Genomic DNA, 16,946 nt, shown 5'->3' with positions numbered 1-16,946 from the left:
GATCTATTCCTCGTTCTTCCTCCATCTCACTTTATGACCATGACCAAAGCAAGGCACTTAACTTGTATATGCCTCAGTTTTTCCACCAATAAATTGAGGGATAACATTTTCTTTCTCTGCACCTCAAAGACTATCAAAGAGATTTTCCTTGGACAACATGATATAAATACAACTTGGTGTTCTCATTAAGTACATTTTATTAACTATTGAGTACATTTACTCATTAATCACTAATAGTCTCACATTCCTTCCACAAGTGTTCCCTCATCATAACATGGAAGTGACCCTGAGTTCTTTAAAGCTACACCTAGTAGCTGGAAAACCTTGGTCCCTCCAGGCTAACATAGCTTTGAATACCCCTCCTACCTTCTTTATCACTGTAGTGGGCAACCCCTCAGACTCACAACCTAGAAGTCATCCTGGATCCGTCACTATCTTTCACCCCGCTGCCCCCCCCCCCCCCCATATCCAAGCTATTGCCAAGGTCTGTTCATTTCACCATTGCAAATTCTGGAATACATCCCCTTCTCTCCTCTTGACACTGCCACCTCATCACCTCATACCTTGATTATTGCAATAGCATCATTGTGGGTCTGCCTCCCTCAGATCCACATCCATTTTCCATTTAGCCACTAAAGTAATTTTCCTAAAACACAGGTCCAGTCATGTCATTCCCACTATCAAATTCTAGTGGCTCCCTATTGCCTCCAGGACCAAATACAAAATACTGTTCGGCATTTAAAACCCATCATATCCTAGCCTCCCCCCACCTTTCCAATAGGGACTCTTTTTTATTTCTTTTTTTTCCAATAGGGACTCTTACTCCGCAACGGGTACTCTTTAATCCAGTGACACTTACCTCCTGACTGTTACTTCAACCAAACATTCCATCTCTTGGTTCTGGGCATTCTCTCAGGCTGCCCCCTCATGCCTGGAATACTCTTCCCCCTCCATTCCTCCTACTGACCTCCTGACTTACTTTAGGTCTGAGCTAAAATCCCAGCCTCACTTTTCTAATCTTCCCTCTGTTATTTCCTAGTTATCCTGGATATTACTTATTTTGTAGATATTTGTTTGCATGTTGTCTCCCCTGTTCGATTGTAAGCTCCTTGAGGGCAGGGACTTTCTTTTGCCTCTTTTTTGTATCCCTAGTGCTTAGAAAGGTACCCTGATACATAGGCACTTAATAAATATTTATTGAATTGAATTGAGTAAAGGCCAAGAAAAAAGAACCTATTTAGCCAAATTCAAAGAAGTTTCATCTCCCAAGTGCTGGCTGCCAGGGGATGATATTGGGGAGAGGGGTGGGCATAATGGCAACTCAGGAAACCACATACTAAGATATCAGGGGTTACAGTCTGCTTCCAGACTAAGGACATTGTAGGTCATTTGAAGGACTGAAGTCTGAACCTCAAAAAAGCTAAGTATTTCACATTTGATTTTTGTGATCTGGATATTCGCTATCTCCTGCTGGAAAAGTTTAGTGAGAATGTGCCAAGGGTCAGGAAGTATAGAAAATTCTTTATCTAAGAGGAAGAGTGTAGCAAATTCTATTTTGCCTGGTTTAAGGATAATGCCCTCTCTCTTTTCTTCCCTCCAGGCTGTGAAGCTGACAAGTTCTCGTACTCAGCTGCCCTATGAATATTACTCACTGCCATTCTGCCAGCCCAAGAAGATAACATATAAGGCAGAAAATCTTGGTAAGCTGTTCCTTCCTCCCTCCTGACAGCCTTCCCCAAGGAAGCATTAGTGTCCCTCTCAGGTCTTTTCTCTTTGGCTATTTCTAGGTCTATCAGTCAGATGCTGGTCCTCAGGCTGATAGAATAATTATCCTAACTGTAAAAGTGAGCAGAGTTGGGAGCAGAACTAGTATAATATCTACTCCTGTCCAGTAAAAGTTTATCTACCAATCAATGAACAGGCTGTTTTTATATATCTTCCTTACTTACCCTCTGTACCTTCCCCACTCCATAAGGAGTAAAATGAGGGGAAGGTAGAGATAGGACCTGGTGAGCTGAAAAGTTTGTTGTTTGTAATCTCTTCCACCTCTTTGTCTCTGAACCCTTACCCCTTTCACCTCCTGGTGTTTTATGAACCAATTTGCCTGGACCCCATTGTCTTCCTGTTATCCTCTGCATGGACAAAACCCCTACCCTTCCCATGCGGGTCCTCTTCCAGAGTGCCCCTCATTCCGAGATCACCTCTGGTTCTCTGTTCCCTCCCCTTAACAGAAGATTCACTTTGCCTCCTAAGAAGATTGAGACCATCCAGTGTGAATTTCCTCAACTTCATTCATCCTTCTTATCATCCCAGTGTCCTCACTCCCCCACACCTCTTTCTTCTTCCTTCTTAAAGCTGCCTTTTCTAGATGTGTACCCCTCTATTCCATGTTCTCTGCTACCTAGCTCCGCCTCTCATGTTTGTCACCTTCCCCTGAGTCTATAAAGATGTTCAGAGCTTCCTTTCATAAAATAAACTTTCCCTTGACCCTGCCATCCATTCAGCTTCTTTCCTCCCCATTACTGCCAAACTCTTACTTTAGTCTATATGTACTTTTGCCTCTTTCTTGCCAACCACTCCCAAATCCTTTGTAGTCTGTCATGTGTCCCCACTGCTGTACTGAAGCTGCTCTTTCCAAGGCATTAATGACCTCCTTACCATCAAATTCAATGGCTTATTTGTCTGTATCCTCCTTCAAATATGGCTATGTCCCAGTTTTCTCTCTACATGTTCTTCTTTGTTGATCTTATACACTACCATGGTTTCAATGATCATTTCTATGCAGAGAACTCTTAAATCTCTCTCTGACCTCCTACCTTCCCTAGAACTTCAGTTCCATCTTTTTGGCCTCCTTTTGGCTGTCTCCACAGCCTGAAGGAATAATTATCCAAAAATATGAGTGAACTGCCATGGCTTTAAACACACTTTGTTTAAAACCCAAGACATCATTTATGTATTAAGCAATTGCTGTGAGCCAGAGACTATGCTAAGCACTGGGGATACAGATATAAGCAAAAAGAAAGACAGTCTTTGGCTTCTAGGAACTTATATTCTAATGGGGGAAGAGAAAACACAAAACAGAACTGGGTGGCGGTGGGGGCATGGCATTAAATCCAGAAATCCAGGAGCTGAGCCAGCAGAAGAGTAAAGGCTGACGGGCCTGGGCCCCTCCACAGAATGAAGGCCCCAGAAGGAACTCACCAATGGGAAAAGGGGCCAGCTTGAGGGAAGGATGCTCCTGGAAGCTGAGCTGATGGACATTCTAGGACAAAGAAGGAAGTTCCTGGGTGAGAATACAGCTCTTGAGGCATGGTGTTGAAGTCCAGAGAGTGAGAAGCACAGCCAGGCGTGGAGCTCATCTGCTCTCCCCCAAAGCTGCTTCTCCCCCAAGTTCTCTCTCTCTCTCTCTCTCTCTCTCTCTCTCTCTCTCTCTCTCTCTCTCTCTCTTAATGGCACCACCATTCTCACAGTTCATCTAGGCTAGTGACCTGGACTCTTCCATATGTCTCCATCTCATTTAGCTAATCATTTCCCCAAGTCCTACCTTGACCATACTTCTACCTCTACAATATCTCATCCAGCGCCTCCTTCTCCTTCTTCCCCCAATAACTACTCTAATTCAGGGACTCGTTTCTTCTTGCCTGGACTGTTTCAAAAACTTACCTGTTCTCAGGGGCAGCTAGGTGGTGCAGTGGATAGAGCACCGGCCCTGGAGTCAGGAGGACCTGAGTTCAAATCCGGCCTCTGACACTTAACACTTACTAGCTGTGTGACCCTGGGCAAGTCACTTAACCCCAATTGCCTCACTTATAAAAAAAAAAAAAACTTACCTGTTCTCTCTTCTCTCCAATGTCTCCTGCCTAAGTAATCTTCATAAGGCACTGTCATGATTATGTCACTTTTAAAAAACTTTTAGTTTCTCCCCATTACCTGCTAAATAAAGTGACCATGTCACTCCACTGGACAAGCACACTAATTCACTACTGACATATTGGTGAACTGTTCCCTTTAATATTTTGGAATTGTGAGAAAAGTTAGGCTCCAGCCTACCTATCTAGCCATCTGTTTTGTGTACCAGTCAGCCTGAACTACTCTCTATCCTTCATTCTTGTCCTTCCCTCTCCCATCTTTGTCAAGGGCCCCTCTTACCTCATTCTTTGCTCATTCCATAACCATACTTGGAATACCTACTCCTTCACTTCCCTTGAGGCTCCACTCATATATGATCTCCTGCCCAGAGCTCTCCTCTCTCACTCTCTCCCCTCCACAAATAGCACCCACACTTCCAGGAGAAGATGCTTTGTTCAGATATTTCCCTGGCTCTCTTTTGATGCAATGACACTCTGCCTTCATCAGAGGAGTACTTGTTATCTCTTCCTTTTGCACCACTCCCCACCTCCCATTAGAGTTCAAGCTCCTTGAGGATAGTGATTATGTAAGATATAATCTTAATCTTTTTAATGATAATAAATGGCATATAATATTTTATGGTTTGCAGAATGTTTTGTACATGTTATCTCATTTGAGCCTTACAACAACTCTGTGAGGTAGGTCCTTACAGGTATTATGACCCTCATTTTACAGATGAGAAAACTGAGGCTTAAAGAAGTTAAGTGACATATTGTCATCAGACTAAAAAGTTGCTGCCTCGGGGCAGCTAGGTGGCGCAGTGGATAGAGTACCAGCCCTGGAGTCAGGAGGACCTGAGTTCAAATCTGGCCTCAGACACTTAACACTTACTAGCTGTGTGACCCTGGGCAAGTCACTTAACCCCAATTGCCTCACTAAAAAAAAAAAAAAAGTTGCTGCCTCTCTCATTTTTTTCTATGTATTCCCCCATTCTGGAAACAATACCTTCTCCATAGTAAGCATCTAATAGATATTTGTTGAGTTGAATTGAACTTGGAAGGAGGTCTTGAATAACAGCTAAAAGATTCTGTCTGGGACCCTTTGGGGTTTAATGTTTTATCTGTAATTTGCATGAAGACATAAAATTGGTGATTATGAGTTGGCAGGTAAAACAAAGCTAGTTTTGATGACAGAATTGTGATTCAGAAAAGACTCCCAAGTTAGATTGGTGAAACAAACCTAATAAGATGAAATTTAACAGGGATAAATGTTATTAAGTTCAGTACAAGGGCTTAAAAAGTAGAAAATAAATTAGATATGACAACGCCAGTTCATGTAAAAAAAAAATCTGGCATTTTGGCTAACTGCAGGGGTCCAGTAATGTGGCATGATATCCATACAGAGAGAGGTCTGAAGCATTGCATTCACTCCTGGGCTACATTTTAAGAGGCACCTAGACAAAGGGGAGATTTCCCAAGAAGGGGAGCTAGGACACTATAAACTGTGCCATAAGAGGAATGAGTGAAGGAACTGTAGAAGAGAGAACTAAGGAGGACATGATAGTAGTCTGCAAATATTTGAAGGATTGCTGTGTGGAATAGGGATTAGTCATATTCTGTGTTGCTCCAAGAAACAGAATAAGAGCCATTGGGTAGAAGTTAGAGGAAGACATATTTGGACTAATCCCATGATAAATTCCAAATGAATAAATAATTTAAACATCAAGAGGGATGCCTGAAGAAAAAATAGAGTAGGACAAAAGGTCTTGTCTTTCACAATTATGGTCAAGCGAAAAATGCATAACCAGACTAAGGATTGGTAAAATTATAAAAGTCAAAATGGACCATTTCAAGGATATTAATTAAAAAGCTTTTGGGAAAAGTGTAACAACAAGAAGAAAATATATTTTTTTCATCCAACATCTTTTATAAATGTCAGACATCCAAAATCTATGTGGAATTGACAGAAATCTCTAAGAGTTAAGAGTTCATTCCTGAGTAGCTGTATGTGTTCAAAGCTTATAAATAAACACTTTTCAAGAGAAGAAATACCCACTACCAACAACCACATTTTAAAATGTCAAAAATCATTAACAATAAGAGAAATACAAATTAAAATAACCCTGAAGTTTCCCATAAGACAGTGAAAGATGGATGATAAAAGATAAAAAGTAATGTTGAATAAACTTGCTAATTCACTGCTAATGTATTTGTGAATTGATCCAGTTGTTCCTATTAACAGTTTGAAATTGTGAGAAAAGTTACCCTTTGATCTATCAGTCTCACTGTTGTTATTCTTTTTTTGTTTTGATTTGGTTTTGGTTTTGGTTTTAGTTTTGGTGAGGCAATTGGGGCTAAGTGACTTGCCCAGGGTCACACAGCTAGTAAGTGTGTGTCAAGTATCTGAGGCCAGATTTGAACTCGGGTCCTCCTGAATCCAGGGCCGGTGCTCTACTGCGCCACCTAGCTGCTCCTGTTGTTATTCTTGTTGTGTCATTTCAGTAGTATCCAATTCTTCCTGACCCCATTTAGGATTTTCTTGGCAAATATACTGGACTGGTTTGCCATTTCCTTCTCCAGTTCATTGGACAGATGAGGAAACTGAGGCAAACAAGGTGTCTGAGGCCAGATTTGAACCCAGGAAGATGTCTTCCTGATTCCAGGCCCAGCATTCTGCACTATGGCATCACCTAGCTGCTCTGTCATACGCCAGAGAACTTGATGATTCCTATGTGTGTCATGGTATTCCTAACAGCACTCTTATGGGAACAAAAAACTGGAAACAAAGTAGATTCTTGTTGATTCTGAGAAGACTGAACAAATGGTGACAGGAAAATAATGGACTATTGTTGTGCCATAAGTACAATATTTGGAGAACTCAAAAAAATGTGGGCTTATATAAACTTGATGCAGAATGATGAAAGCAGGACCATAAGAACTGTGTCCATGATAATTGCAATGATGTAAGTAAAAACTAAAACTAAAAGGCAACAGATTTCAAGTCCAATACTGTGGCCAGTGTTGAAATCAAGTCAACTCTTAAGGGTACAAAGTTAGATGTGGTATCAGTTATAAGAGGATTTTTGCTAGAAATATACATGGGGGGAAAGCTGTTTACTGGGAACTAGTGAATGTGTCATAATAAACTATTGATTAAAACATATGGAGGAGGGGCAGCTAGGTGGCGCAGTGGATAGAACACCGGCCCTAGAGTCAGGAGTACCTGAGTTCAAATCCGGTCTCAGACGCTTAACACTTCCTAGCTGTGTGACCCTGGGCAAGTCACTTAACCCCAATTGCCTCACTAAAAAAAAAAAAAAAACCATGGGGGAGGGGCAGCTAGGTGGTGCAGTGGATAGAGCACCGGCCCTGGATTCAGGAGGACCCAAGTTCAAATCTGGCCTCAGACACTTAACATACACTCACTAGCTGTGTGACCCTGGGCAAGTCACTTAACCCCAATTGCCTCACTTTAAAAAAAAAAAGGGAAGAAAAAAAAATATGGAAGGGGGTGCAGCTAGGTGGCACAGTGGATAAAGTACTGGCCTTGGATTCAGGAGGAGCTGAGTTCAAATCCAGCCTCAGACACTTGACACTTAACTAGCTGTGTGACCCTGGGCAAGTCACTTAACTCTCATTGCCCTGCCCAAAAACAAAACAAAAAACATATGGAAGAAATCACTAAAGAGTTGCCCCTGTGTCCTGGAAAGGAGTGCCTCAAGAGAGCCTGGTCTGCTACTTTGTTGTCATAGAGAGAAGCATTGTTTCTCTCTCTCTCTCTCTCTCTCTTTTTTTTTTTTTTGCAGAGAATTCCCATATTAGCTGAGGCTGGACAAGGGAAATTCTAAAGTACTCTTTAATGCTTAAGATTCTGTGGGCCAATCACAGTGCATTTCAGCTGGCAATACAATGTTATTAGACTAATTCACACTAAGGTGGGGATTGCCTCCCTTTTAGCATCTCCTGGGGTTGTTTACTTGTTAACTCAAATGAATCTTTTTAAATGGTGTAATTTTAAGTAGTATATGTGTTTGACTTGGGAGAAAAGAGGGGCATTTGTTGTCTCCTGTTTCCTACCTCTGGCTGGGAGAAGGGGAGGAGTCAAGGATCTGAGTACAATAGAATCAGGTTCTGTAACTGTGGGGGGACGCAAGCCCCCTGGCCTCTTTAATTCTCAGGCAGGGAGCACCCATGACCTGGTGTTTCTGGAGCCCTTGGCCACCAAGCAGTACCACTTCTAGGTATTGGGATCTAAGACAGGACAAATATTGGGGTCTTGGGAGCAGCTGGATGTGTTTAGGGTAGGGCAGCACCCAACAACATTGACTAAAAGATATGAAAAAGGCTGTCCTCAGCCTCAAGCTAAGGATAAGAAACTAATAATTATGAAGAAGGGAAAATAGAGCAGTAGTTACCCCTGGTTGATTTTTTTCCTGACTTCCATTGGCAAGGGAAAGAAAGAATTGAGGGTCCCAAATTCTCCTTTCCGCTTTTATTTCCAGAGTTTCCTATTAATTCATTCCCTTCTGCTACAGAAGTAGGAAAACCTGCATGTAAGTCTTCCTGATTTACGACTCCAGGCATCTTGTGAGAGACCTCAGAGAAGCTTCTTACTTTGTCCTAGTCCTCTGCTTCCATTTCCCTAGATACTTAAGAAATGCTTGGTTGGGGTGTACAGAAGTAATACTAATAACAGTAGACTGCTTACCATGTTATTGTTATGGGACCAATTGACTGCTGAGCAGGTTGTGGAGGATTAATGTGTCCACTTGTGAGTTACCTTCTCCATTATGAAACACATTTTGTATTATGACCATCATTAAACATACTGAAATTAATTCTGTTTATTATTTTTATTTAATTAGTATAATAAATTCTATTCTTATACACTCAGTCTTCATAGTTTATTATTGTTCATGTAGCACAATTACAACAGAAAAAAAAAGTGATGAGCAAGGGATAGAACTGCTTTGTGTCAAAAAGAGACAAAGCACTCCAGTTATTCTTTTTTTTTTTTGTGAGGCAATTGGGGTTAAGTGACTTGCCCAGGGTCACACAGCTAGTAAGTATGTGTTAAGTGTCTGAGGCCAGATTTGAACTCAGGTCCTCCTGAATCCAGGGCCAGTGCTCTATCCACTGCGCCACCTAGCTGCCCCCTCCAGTTATTCTTGTTCTTGTTTTTGGTGAATTTTCCATGTTTCAAAAAGTGCTGTTTGTCTTGCTAAACTCTTTCACTTTCTCCCTATCTTCCTCCCTTCTCTTGCTTAAGCAAATAATAGGAAAGAATAGAGTACTGGACCTGTCTTATATCAGCTATGTAACTTTGGCAAATCACTTTCTCTGTGCCTCAGTTTCTTCATCTGTAAAATAGAAATAATGCTTGTCCATGCCTACCTCAAAATAATGTCACTTTAAAGCATTATATGTTATATGTTATCTGTTGTTACAAATTCACCTTGTCCCTGAGGGATAGAGAAGAGCTGAGCCTCTGCTGAGATCGAGCAGGTGCTCTGTGATGGACTGCTTCTCTCTGTGTCTCTTTCATGTGGCAGGAGAGGTGCTGAGAGGGGATCGGATTGTCAACACCGCTTTCCAGGTGTTAATGAACAGCGAGAAGAAATGTGAGGTTCTGTGTTACGAGTCCCGAAAGCCCGTGGTGCTAACAGTTGAGCAGAGCAAACTTGTGGCTGAACGCATCAATGAGGATTATTATGTCCACCTGTGAGTGGCTCTCCTTTTCCTCCTCCTCCTTCTCCTTTTCCTTCTCTTCCTCCTCCATGCCCCAGAGAGGGCTGCTTTCCAGTTGGGGCAGACCTGGAGGGACTGACCAAGGATTTCCCATTTCAGTATTGCAGATAACTTGCCTGTGGCTACTCGGCTGGAGCTGTACTCACACCGGGATGATGAGGGCAAGAAGAAGGAGAAGGAAGTGCAGTTTGAACATGGCTACAGGCTAGGCTTCTTGGAGTCCACGAAGGTAAACAGGTTCCAGGTGCTCAGGAATCTCTTGTCCACAGTTTATGTTCATGGGATGCCAGGTAGGGATTAGGAGAGATGATGTTAACGCCTAAATTCATAGCACAGAAAATTTGGTGAGGAACCATTTAAACATAGACTGGCAGGGCTGGAAGGGACCATCTCGTCTAATGCTCCCGTTTTGTAGGAGAGGAACCTGAGTACCAGAGAGGGGAAGGTGATTTGCCTGGGTTCCCCATAGCTAGTAAATAGTGAAGTCAAGACTCAAATGCAGGTCTTCTGGCTTACAACCCAAAGCTCTCACCTGTACCATAATCATCCAACCTAAATATTGAACTATTATGACCAGTCAATCACTGGTCTTGACAATGAAAGTTCATTATGTGCAGGACACTGTGAGAGGAGTTTAAGGAGATACAAAGAATTTCGAGACTGTGTCATTCATCAGGGACCTTTCGGTCTAGCTAAGGGGGACAAGACATTAAGAGAAAGCTCAGAAGTCAGAATGTGAAAGGGCCAGTTGAATGCCAGTAGTATAGGAGTTCAGAAGAAAGAGAGGGAAATGTGGTTACTGACCCACAAAACTTAATGGAAGAAGCAACATCTGCCTTGGAATTTTAAAAAGGGGTCAGAATTAAACAGGTCAAAGAGGACACTGAGGCTGTAGCATGAGTCAAGTTGATTGGTCTATAATTTTCTTTCTCTGTTTTGGCTCTTCCTAGTTTTGGTATGAGCACCATATTTGTCTCATAAAAGGAAGCATGAGTCAGGTTGAAGAGGTGGGAGAGCATAGGTTGTAGTGGGGTGGGGCGTAGCTTGTGGAATCAGATTGGGCTGGTCTTAGAAAGTTGAGAAGGAGTCCAGTAATGAGAGAGAAGAAATTCCTGGGAGGGAGGGAGAAGGATTCTGTATCTGGGCATGGCTAAGCAAATCCATCTAGCTGGAGTTCAGGTAGGAGAGATGGGCAGGGGAACATTATAGAGGCCCCTAAAAGCCAGGTAAAGGACTTTAGAATTTTTCCAAAAGGAATTGCAGGTTTTTGAGGAAGGGAGAGACATGATCCAGGAGGCATTTTAGGACAGGTCGCTGGGCAGAGTGGATTGGAAGATGGAGAGGCCTGGAGGCAGGAGGATCAATTAAGAGATTTTTGTTTCTGTCTTCTAACTGGTCTTCCCACCAAGTGATAATTTTGTAGGCATGGCTCAGTTGACTCTCCGTACAAGGATCTGTGCTTTCCTCTGGGTGGGAATTTCTTTCAGGATGCAGATCACAACCTTGAGTGGTCTTCAGGAGGTGATGAGCTTCCCTGAATTGAGATAGCTAAGCTGTACATGGAGTGGTAGACACACAGTGTGTTGCTGAGCCTGTTCATGCTGCCTTTTCCACTTGGTAGGACTTCCAGTGACTGTGCTCCTCCCAGTGCATTGCTCTCTAGAACCCGAGGGCATTCCTGCCTTCCCCAAGAGAAGGATGAGGGGCAGCTAGGTGGCGCAGTGGATAGAGCACCGGCCCTGGAATCAGGAGTACCTGAGTTCAAATCCAGCCTCAGACACTTAACACTTACTAGCTGTGTGACCCTGGGCAAGTCACTTAACCCCAGTTGCCTCACTTAAAAAAAAAAAGAGCGAGAGAAGGATGTTAGTGGAAGATATAGATAGGTCTTGAGACTAGACCTGGGATTTCCTTGGTACAGTGAACTTCCAGATGGGGAAACTTCCCCTACCAATGCAGGTCAGCACCATCTATGTAATTTATAGTCTTAAAGAGCTACCTAGTCTCCTGAGAGATTAAGTGATTTGCCCAAGGTCACAAAGCAAGCACCTACATACATGAGGAAAGACCTGAACCCATGTCCTCTTGGCTTTGAGCCCAACTCTAACCACTCCTGCATGCTGCCATTCATCTAGCTGTTGATATTGTATATTTATTTTTCCTTTTCTTTCTGTTTCAGATCTATCTACATAATCATCTCTCCTTCATCCTTTACTATCACAGAGAGGATGTAGAAGAAGATCAGGAGCACAATTACCGTGTCGTCCGCTTTGAGGTGATTCCCCAGAGCATCAAACTGGAGGGTGAGTGGGGGGCTGTGGTCAGAGGGGAAGGACTAGGCTGGGATCCCAAGGCCAGAGTGCTTCTAGCTGCAGAGATGGGTAAGAGGCTGGATTCTGGTCAGAGAAGATCTGCTTCTTAGAAGTTTGCCTCCTGGCCTAAAGGGACCCACAGCCGAAACCAGGCCTAATGACTCCCAAGTCCAACACCCTTTCCGCTGTCCCGTGTTAGCTTCTAAGTGGACCAGAGGTGGGCCAGTGCCTAGAGAGGGAGAAGGGCACACTAACAGGCTGCGATACCGTATGTACAATGCGTTAAAGTGGAGCACGGGGCTTTGAGTTATGAACCTCAAGCACCTCTGAGCCTCAGTGTCTGTGGCATACAATGTAGATAATACAACACGCCTTGCTCCTTCACAGCATTCTTATGAAGATCAGATGAGATGATGTGTGCAAAGTGCTACAAAAATACAGAGAGTTTGGTATCGATGTTAATTCTATTTAGATTGCTATCTCTTGTGGGAGATGCCGGGTTCTCCTTAGCAATACACTCAAAATCTCAGGTTGGTTGCACGGAGCTAATCTTATCCCTTTTATTTTGATTTGTATCAGCTTCCATTTCAGGGGCCCCTTCCTTCACCTCCATTCTGGGAGGCATATCACGTTTGGACCCTGTCGCCTCCTACAGTCATGTGCTGAAAGGAGCCTTTGACTTGGAGTTGGGAGGCCCAAATGCTCTCTAGCTGTGAGACCTTAGAAGGTCATTTCCTCTCTGAGTCTCAGTTTCCTTATTCATAAGATGGGAGATACTAATCATTGCAGTACTGCCTCTCAGGATGGCTGTGAGGGAGGATAGTGTTTAGTGCTGTGAGTGGGAGTGCATGGGAGGGCTTAGCTAAGTTGTCAGGCTGCGGTTGTGAGAGTCTCATCTTCCATACTCCTTCAGTCAGCCTCTCATGGTGTTTTCTGTCTCATGTATGAGCAGACCTGCTCTTCTGCCAGCTGAGGAACCCTCTGGGGAGATGGTGAACTTAGCCTTCACCTTTAGCAACAGGGTGGGTACTAATTCACCAGGCCAAGCTGTTCAGAGTCCAGGTTCATGTTTTGTGGGGTAAAGGGTAGGGAGGGAGTCTCAGCAGCAGGAAACTAACAGATCTGCTTCTCTTGGAGCTTTTGCAAACGCTGTCAGGGACAGACCACAGTTTGTGTCTCCTCTGCAGACCTCAAGGTGGACGAGAAGAACTCGTGTACCCTGCCTGATGCTGCAAACTCCGGCCCACAAGAAATTGATCCCACCAAGGAGAACCAGCTACTCTTCACCTACTCGGTGCACTGGGAGGTGAGGCAGGAGCTGGGGTCTTTGGGCAGGGAAGAGGATGGTCTTCTTTTGAGGATTTCCCCAGAAGGGGCCTTGACCCTGCTCTCTGTTCCTCCTCCCAGGAGAGCGATATTAAATGGGCCTCCCGCTGGGATACCTATCTGACTATGAGTGATGTGCAGATCCACTGGTTTTCCATCATTAACTCTGTTGTGGTGGTCTTCTTCCTCTCAGGTGAGAGAGAGATTGATTGTAGAGGAGATCTGTAGGTCAATCCTGTCCTTATTTACAAAGTGGGACAAGAGCACTGCCTGGGATGTGGGGCCTTTGGAGGGTGAAAGTAACAGCCCACAAGAGTAAAATCATTCTGTGCCTCCGTTATCTGTCACATCTATCGTAGCCTTTTCTCACAAGTGGAGAATGAGTCACCATGTGCCCTGTCCCAGGGACAGAGCTGAGTGGTCTGCATTGAACGTTAAGATGGGAAATCTCTCCATGTCTGAATTTCAGTATTTGATAGGTTGTCATGTAAAAGAGCAATTGGATTTGTTCTGCTTGATCCCAGAGAGCAGAACAAGCACAAATCGCTAGAAGGTGCAGAGAGGCAGATTTTATTTTTAATGTAAAGATGAACTTTCTAGTAATTAGAGCTAGCCAAAAGGGGGTTAGGCAGCCTCAGATGGTATAGGGGGTTTTCCCATTACTAGAGTTCTGCAAGCCAAAGCTGAGTGACTTCTTGTTGAGGATGTCAGAGAGGATCTTTGCTCAGGTATGGATTGGCTGGGTGTCCCCTCTGACGGCTCTTCAAACTCTGGGGGAGGGGCAGCTAGATGGCGCAGTGATAAAGCACCGGCCCTGGATTCAGGAGTACCTGAGTTCAAATCCGGCCTCAGATACTTGACACTTACTAGCTGTGTGACCCTGGGCAAGTCACTTAACCCTCATTGCCCTGCAGAAAAAAAAAACAAAAAACAAAAACAAACTCTGGGGGAGTCCCTGATCCCCTATAGCTAATAGTCCATCCAATAGAAGAAGCCCCATCAGTCTTCAGTGAAACACTGACAGGCTGTGGAAAGAGAAGCACATAATGGAGCTGATGAGCCCACGTGTGTGCATCTTTCAGGTATCCTCAGTATGATCATCATCCGGACTCTCCGAAAGGACATTGCCAACTATAACAAGGAGGACGACATTGTATGATGGCCTTGGTGGGGAATGGGAGAGGGCACCTCTTAGCATCAGGGAAGGGAGAAGGGTGCAGGGAAGGGAGAAGGGGTTCAGAAGTGACAGAGCTTAAGCTAAGGAAGTAAGCAACTTTCTTAGGTGGTAATCACTGTAACATAGACTTACAGTATTACTTCTGTGGATTTTTTATATAGGAAGACACCATGGAGGAATCTGGCTGGAAATTGGTACATGGGGACGTCTTCAGGCCCCCTCAGTATCCCATGATTCTCAGCTCCCTGCTAGGCTCTGGAATTCAACTCTTCTGTATGATTCTGATTGTCATCTGTGAGTAGTATCTTGAGACTGGAAGGATAATGGTTGTCCTGATGCTCATGCCATTTCTGTGCCAGGCTATCTTATTCAATGAGTTAGTCACTCTCTTTTGCCTAGGGAGGACTTTTTTCTCACTCTTTTTTAATAGTATTTTATATCATTTTTTTCCAATTACATGTAAAGATAGTTTTCAACATTCATTTTTGTAAGATTATGAGTTCCAAATTTTTCTCCCTCCCTTCCCTTCCCCCTCCCGAAGCCATCAAGCAATCTGATATAGGGTGTATATGTACAACCATATTAAACATATTTCCACATTAGTAATGTTGTGAGAGAAGAATCAGAACAAAAGGAAAAAGCCACAAGAAAGAAGAAACAAAACAGAAACAACAACAAAAGTGAAAATAGTATGCTTCAGTCTGCATTCAGACTCCATAGTTCTTTTTCTGGATGTGGAGAGCATTTTCCATCATGAGTCTTTTGGCATTGTCTTGGATCATTGTATTGCTGAGAAGAGCTAAGTCTATCACAATTGATCATCACAAAAATGTTGTTACTGCATGCAATGTTCTCTTGGTTCTGCTCATTTTACTCAATATCAGTTCATGTAAATCTTTCCAGGTTTTTCTGAAATATGCCTGCTCATTTCTTACGGCACAATAAGTATTCCCTTATATTCATATACCACAACTTGTTTAGCCATCTAAGGAGCATTTTAGAGAGAAAGGTAAGAGCAGGTGCCCAGGGGATCACCACTTCTTGGGCTTCTAGGTCCCTAGCATGCAAGTGCTATTTTTGAAGCAGCTGTCCACAATGGTCCCACATGTTTCTTTTACTAACCAGTAACCGCTGTGTGTTTCCTGTGGGTCCCAGTATTCCTTTCTCTCTGTCTCTCTCCTCGGGGCCCCCCCCCCGCCCCCATCTCTCTTCTCTCCTTTACCTACAGCTTAAATATCAAGTTTCCCAAGACCAAAAACAGTCAGCTACTACAAAGACCTAGTTAGCACCCATCTTTCCACCTGCAATAAAAAGACGGTTTTCCCATCTTGGGAAAAGAAAGGGTGGTCAGAGGAACTGTGGTCAGTCAAAACCTTGAGGAGACAAAAAACCAGGTGTGGAATATGTTGCTCTGCCTCATTATTTCTGCTTTCTCCCTCCTCAGTTGTTGCTATGCTGGGAATGCTGTCTCCCTCGAGCCGGGGTGCTCTAATGACCACAGCCTGTTTTCTTTTCATGTTTATGGGGTAGGTGTGTATTCATTATTTGGGAAGGGTAGATTGGGAGGAAATCTTTATATTCTTTATTTTTCTTTCTAAAGAATCTTCCCCCTAACTAGAGTAATCCCCAATGTTCTCCCATAGGGTTTTTGGTGGATTTTCGGCTGGCCGTCTATACCGGACCCTGAAGGGTCATCGGTGGAAGAAAGGAGCCTTCTGTGTGAGTAGCTCTCTTTATCTATACCCTTCCCACTATTATCTTAGAAGCAGAGATTTTCCTCAACAGGCCTTAATGTTTTGTTTGTTTTTTCATTTATTTGGAGCTGTGCTAGATATTAGGGGAATGATAGAACTGGGAATAAAGTTTGTTGGGGGTGGGGTTTGAAGAATTGTGACAAGTCAGAGAACAGACAAAGAATCCTTGTAAAGAATTATGGGTCAGTATAATGGCAAAGTTAAGACAAGCAGGGCTATAGAAATTTGGAAAGATTCCTTCCCCATAATTTTTGCCTTAAAACCTGCCACAGGGGGCAGCTAGATGGCGCAGTGGTTAAAGCGCTGGCCCTGGAATCAGGAGTACCTGAGTTCAAATCCAGCCTCAGACACTTAACACTTACTCGCTGTGTGGCCCTGGGCAAGTCATTTAACCCCCATTGCCCCACAAAAAAAAAAGCAAAAAAAACCTGCCACAGATTCCTGCTTGGAAGAACAATGAGAACAAATGTCTGAGGGAGATTGCTTTATTGAATAAAAACAATCCCATAGGGTTTGTCCCTATCAAATGAGAACACTGTGTGGTCCTTTGTCCCTCTCAGAACTGGTGAGGAAGGGAAAGAAAGTCCAGGCTTTGAACACATAAGAGAAAAATAGAACATCAGGAGAAACTGTTAGAAACCAGCATTCAAAGAATGCTGTAGCATTTTCTCACAGAGATTGCCTCTTGTCTCAGAAGAACACTAACCTTTTGAGAAATGGTGTTGGCTCTTTCAGTTTAAGAGCTATGCAGATTCATAAGATGTTAGAGCCGGAACACTCC

At 43.5% G+C, this 16,946-nt stretch overlaps 1 protein-coding gene across 2 annotated transcripts in view; it reads left to right on the top strand.

Annotated features, from left to right (window-relative positions):
• The window catches only part of TM9SF4 (transmembrane 9 superfamily member 4), a 76,838-nt gene that overhangs the window by 40,560 nt on the left and 19,332 nt on the right, over window positions 1–16,946 (top strand). For both annotated transcript variants that reach the window (XM_043983744.1, XM_043983745.1), the window contains exons 3-12: window positions 1,601–1,700; window positions 9,401–9,569; window positions 9,696–9,825; window positions 11,776–11,899; window positions 13,096–13,214; window positions 13,316–13,427; window positions 14,317–14,387; window positions 14,573–14,705; window positions 15,856–15,937; window positions 16,055–16,130. In XM_043983744.1, coding sequence (XP_043839679.1) covers window positions 1,601–1,700; window positions 9,401–9,569; window positions 9,696–9,825; window positions 11,776–11,899; window positions 13,096–13,214; window positions 13,316–13,427; window positions 14,317–14,387; window positions 14,573–14,705; window positions 15,856–15,937; window positions 16,055–16,130 — 1,116 coding nt within the window. The remainder of the gene's footprint in view (window positions 1–1,600; window positions 1,701–9,400; window positions 9,570–9,695; window positions 9,826–11,775; window positions 11,900–13,095; window positions 13,215–13,315; window positions 13,428–14,316; window positions 14,388–14,572; window positions 14,706–15,855; window positions 15,938–16,054; window positions 16,131–16,946) is intronic.

This window comes from Dromiciops gliroides, chromosome 2 (genome assembly GCF_019393635.1).
Source record: "Dromiciops gliroides isolate mDroGli1 chromosome 2, mDroGli1.pri, whole genome shotgun sequence".
Lineage (NCBI taxonomy): Eukaryota > Metazoa > Chordata > Mammalia > Microbiotheria > Microbiotheriidae > Dromiciops > Dromiciops gliroides.
Note: the sequence above shows the minus strand (reverse complement) of the source record. Positions and strands in the feature narration are given on the sequence as shown.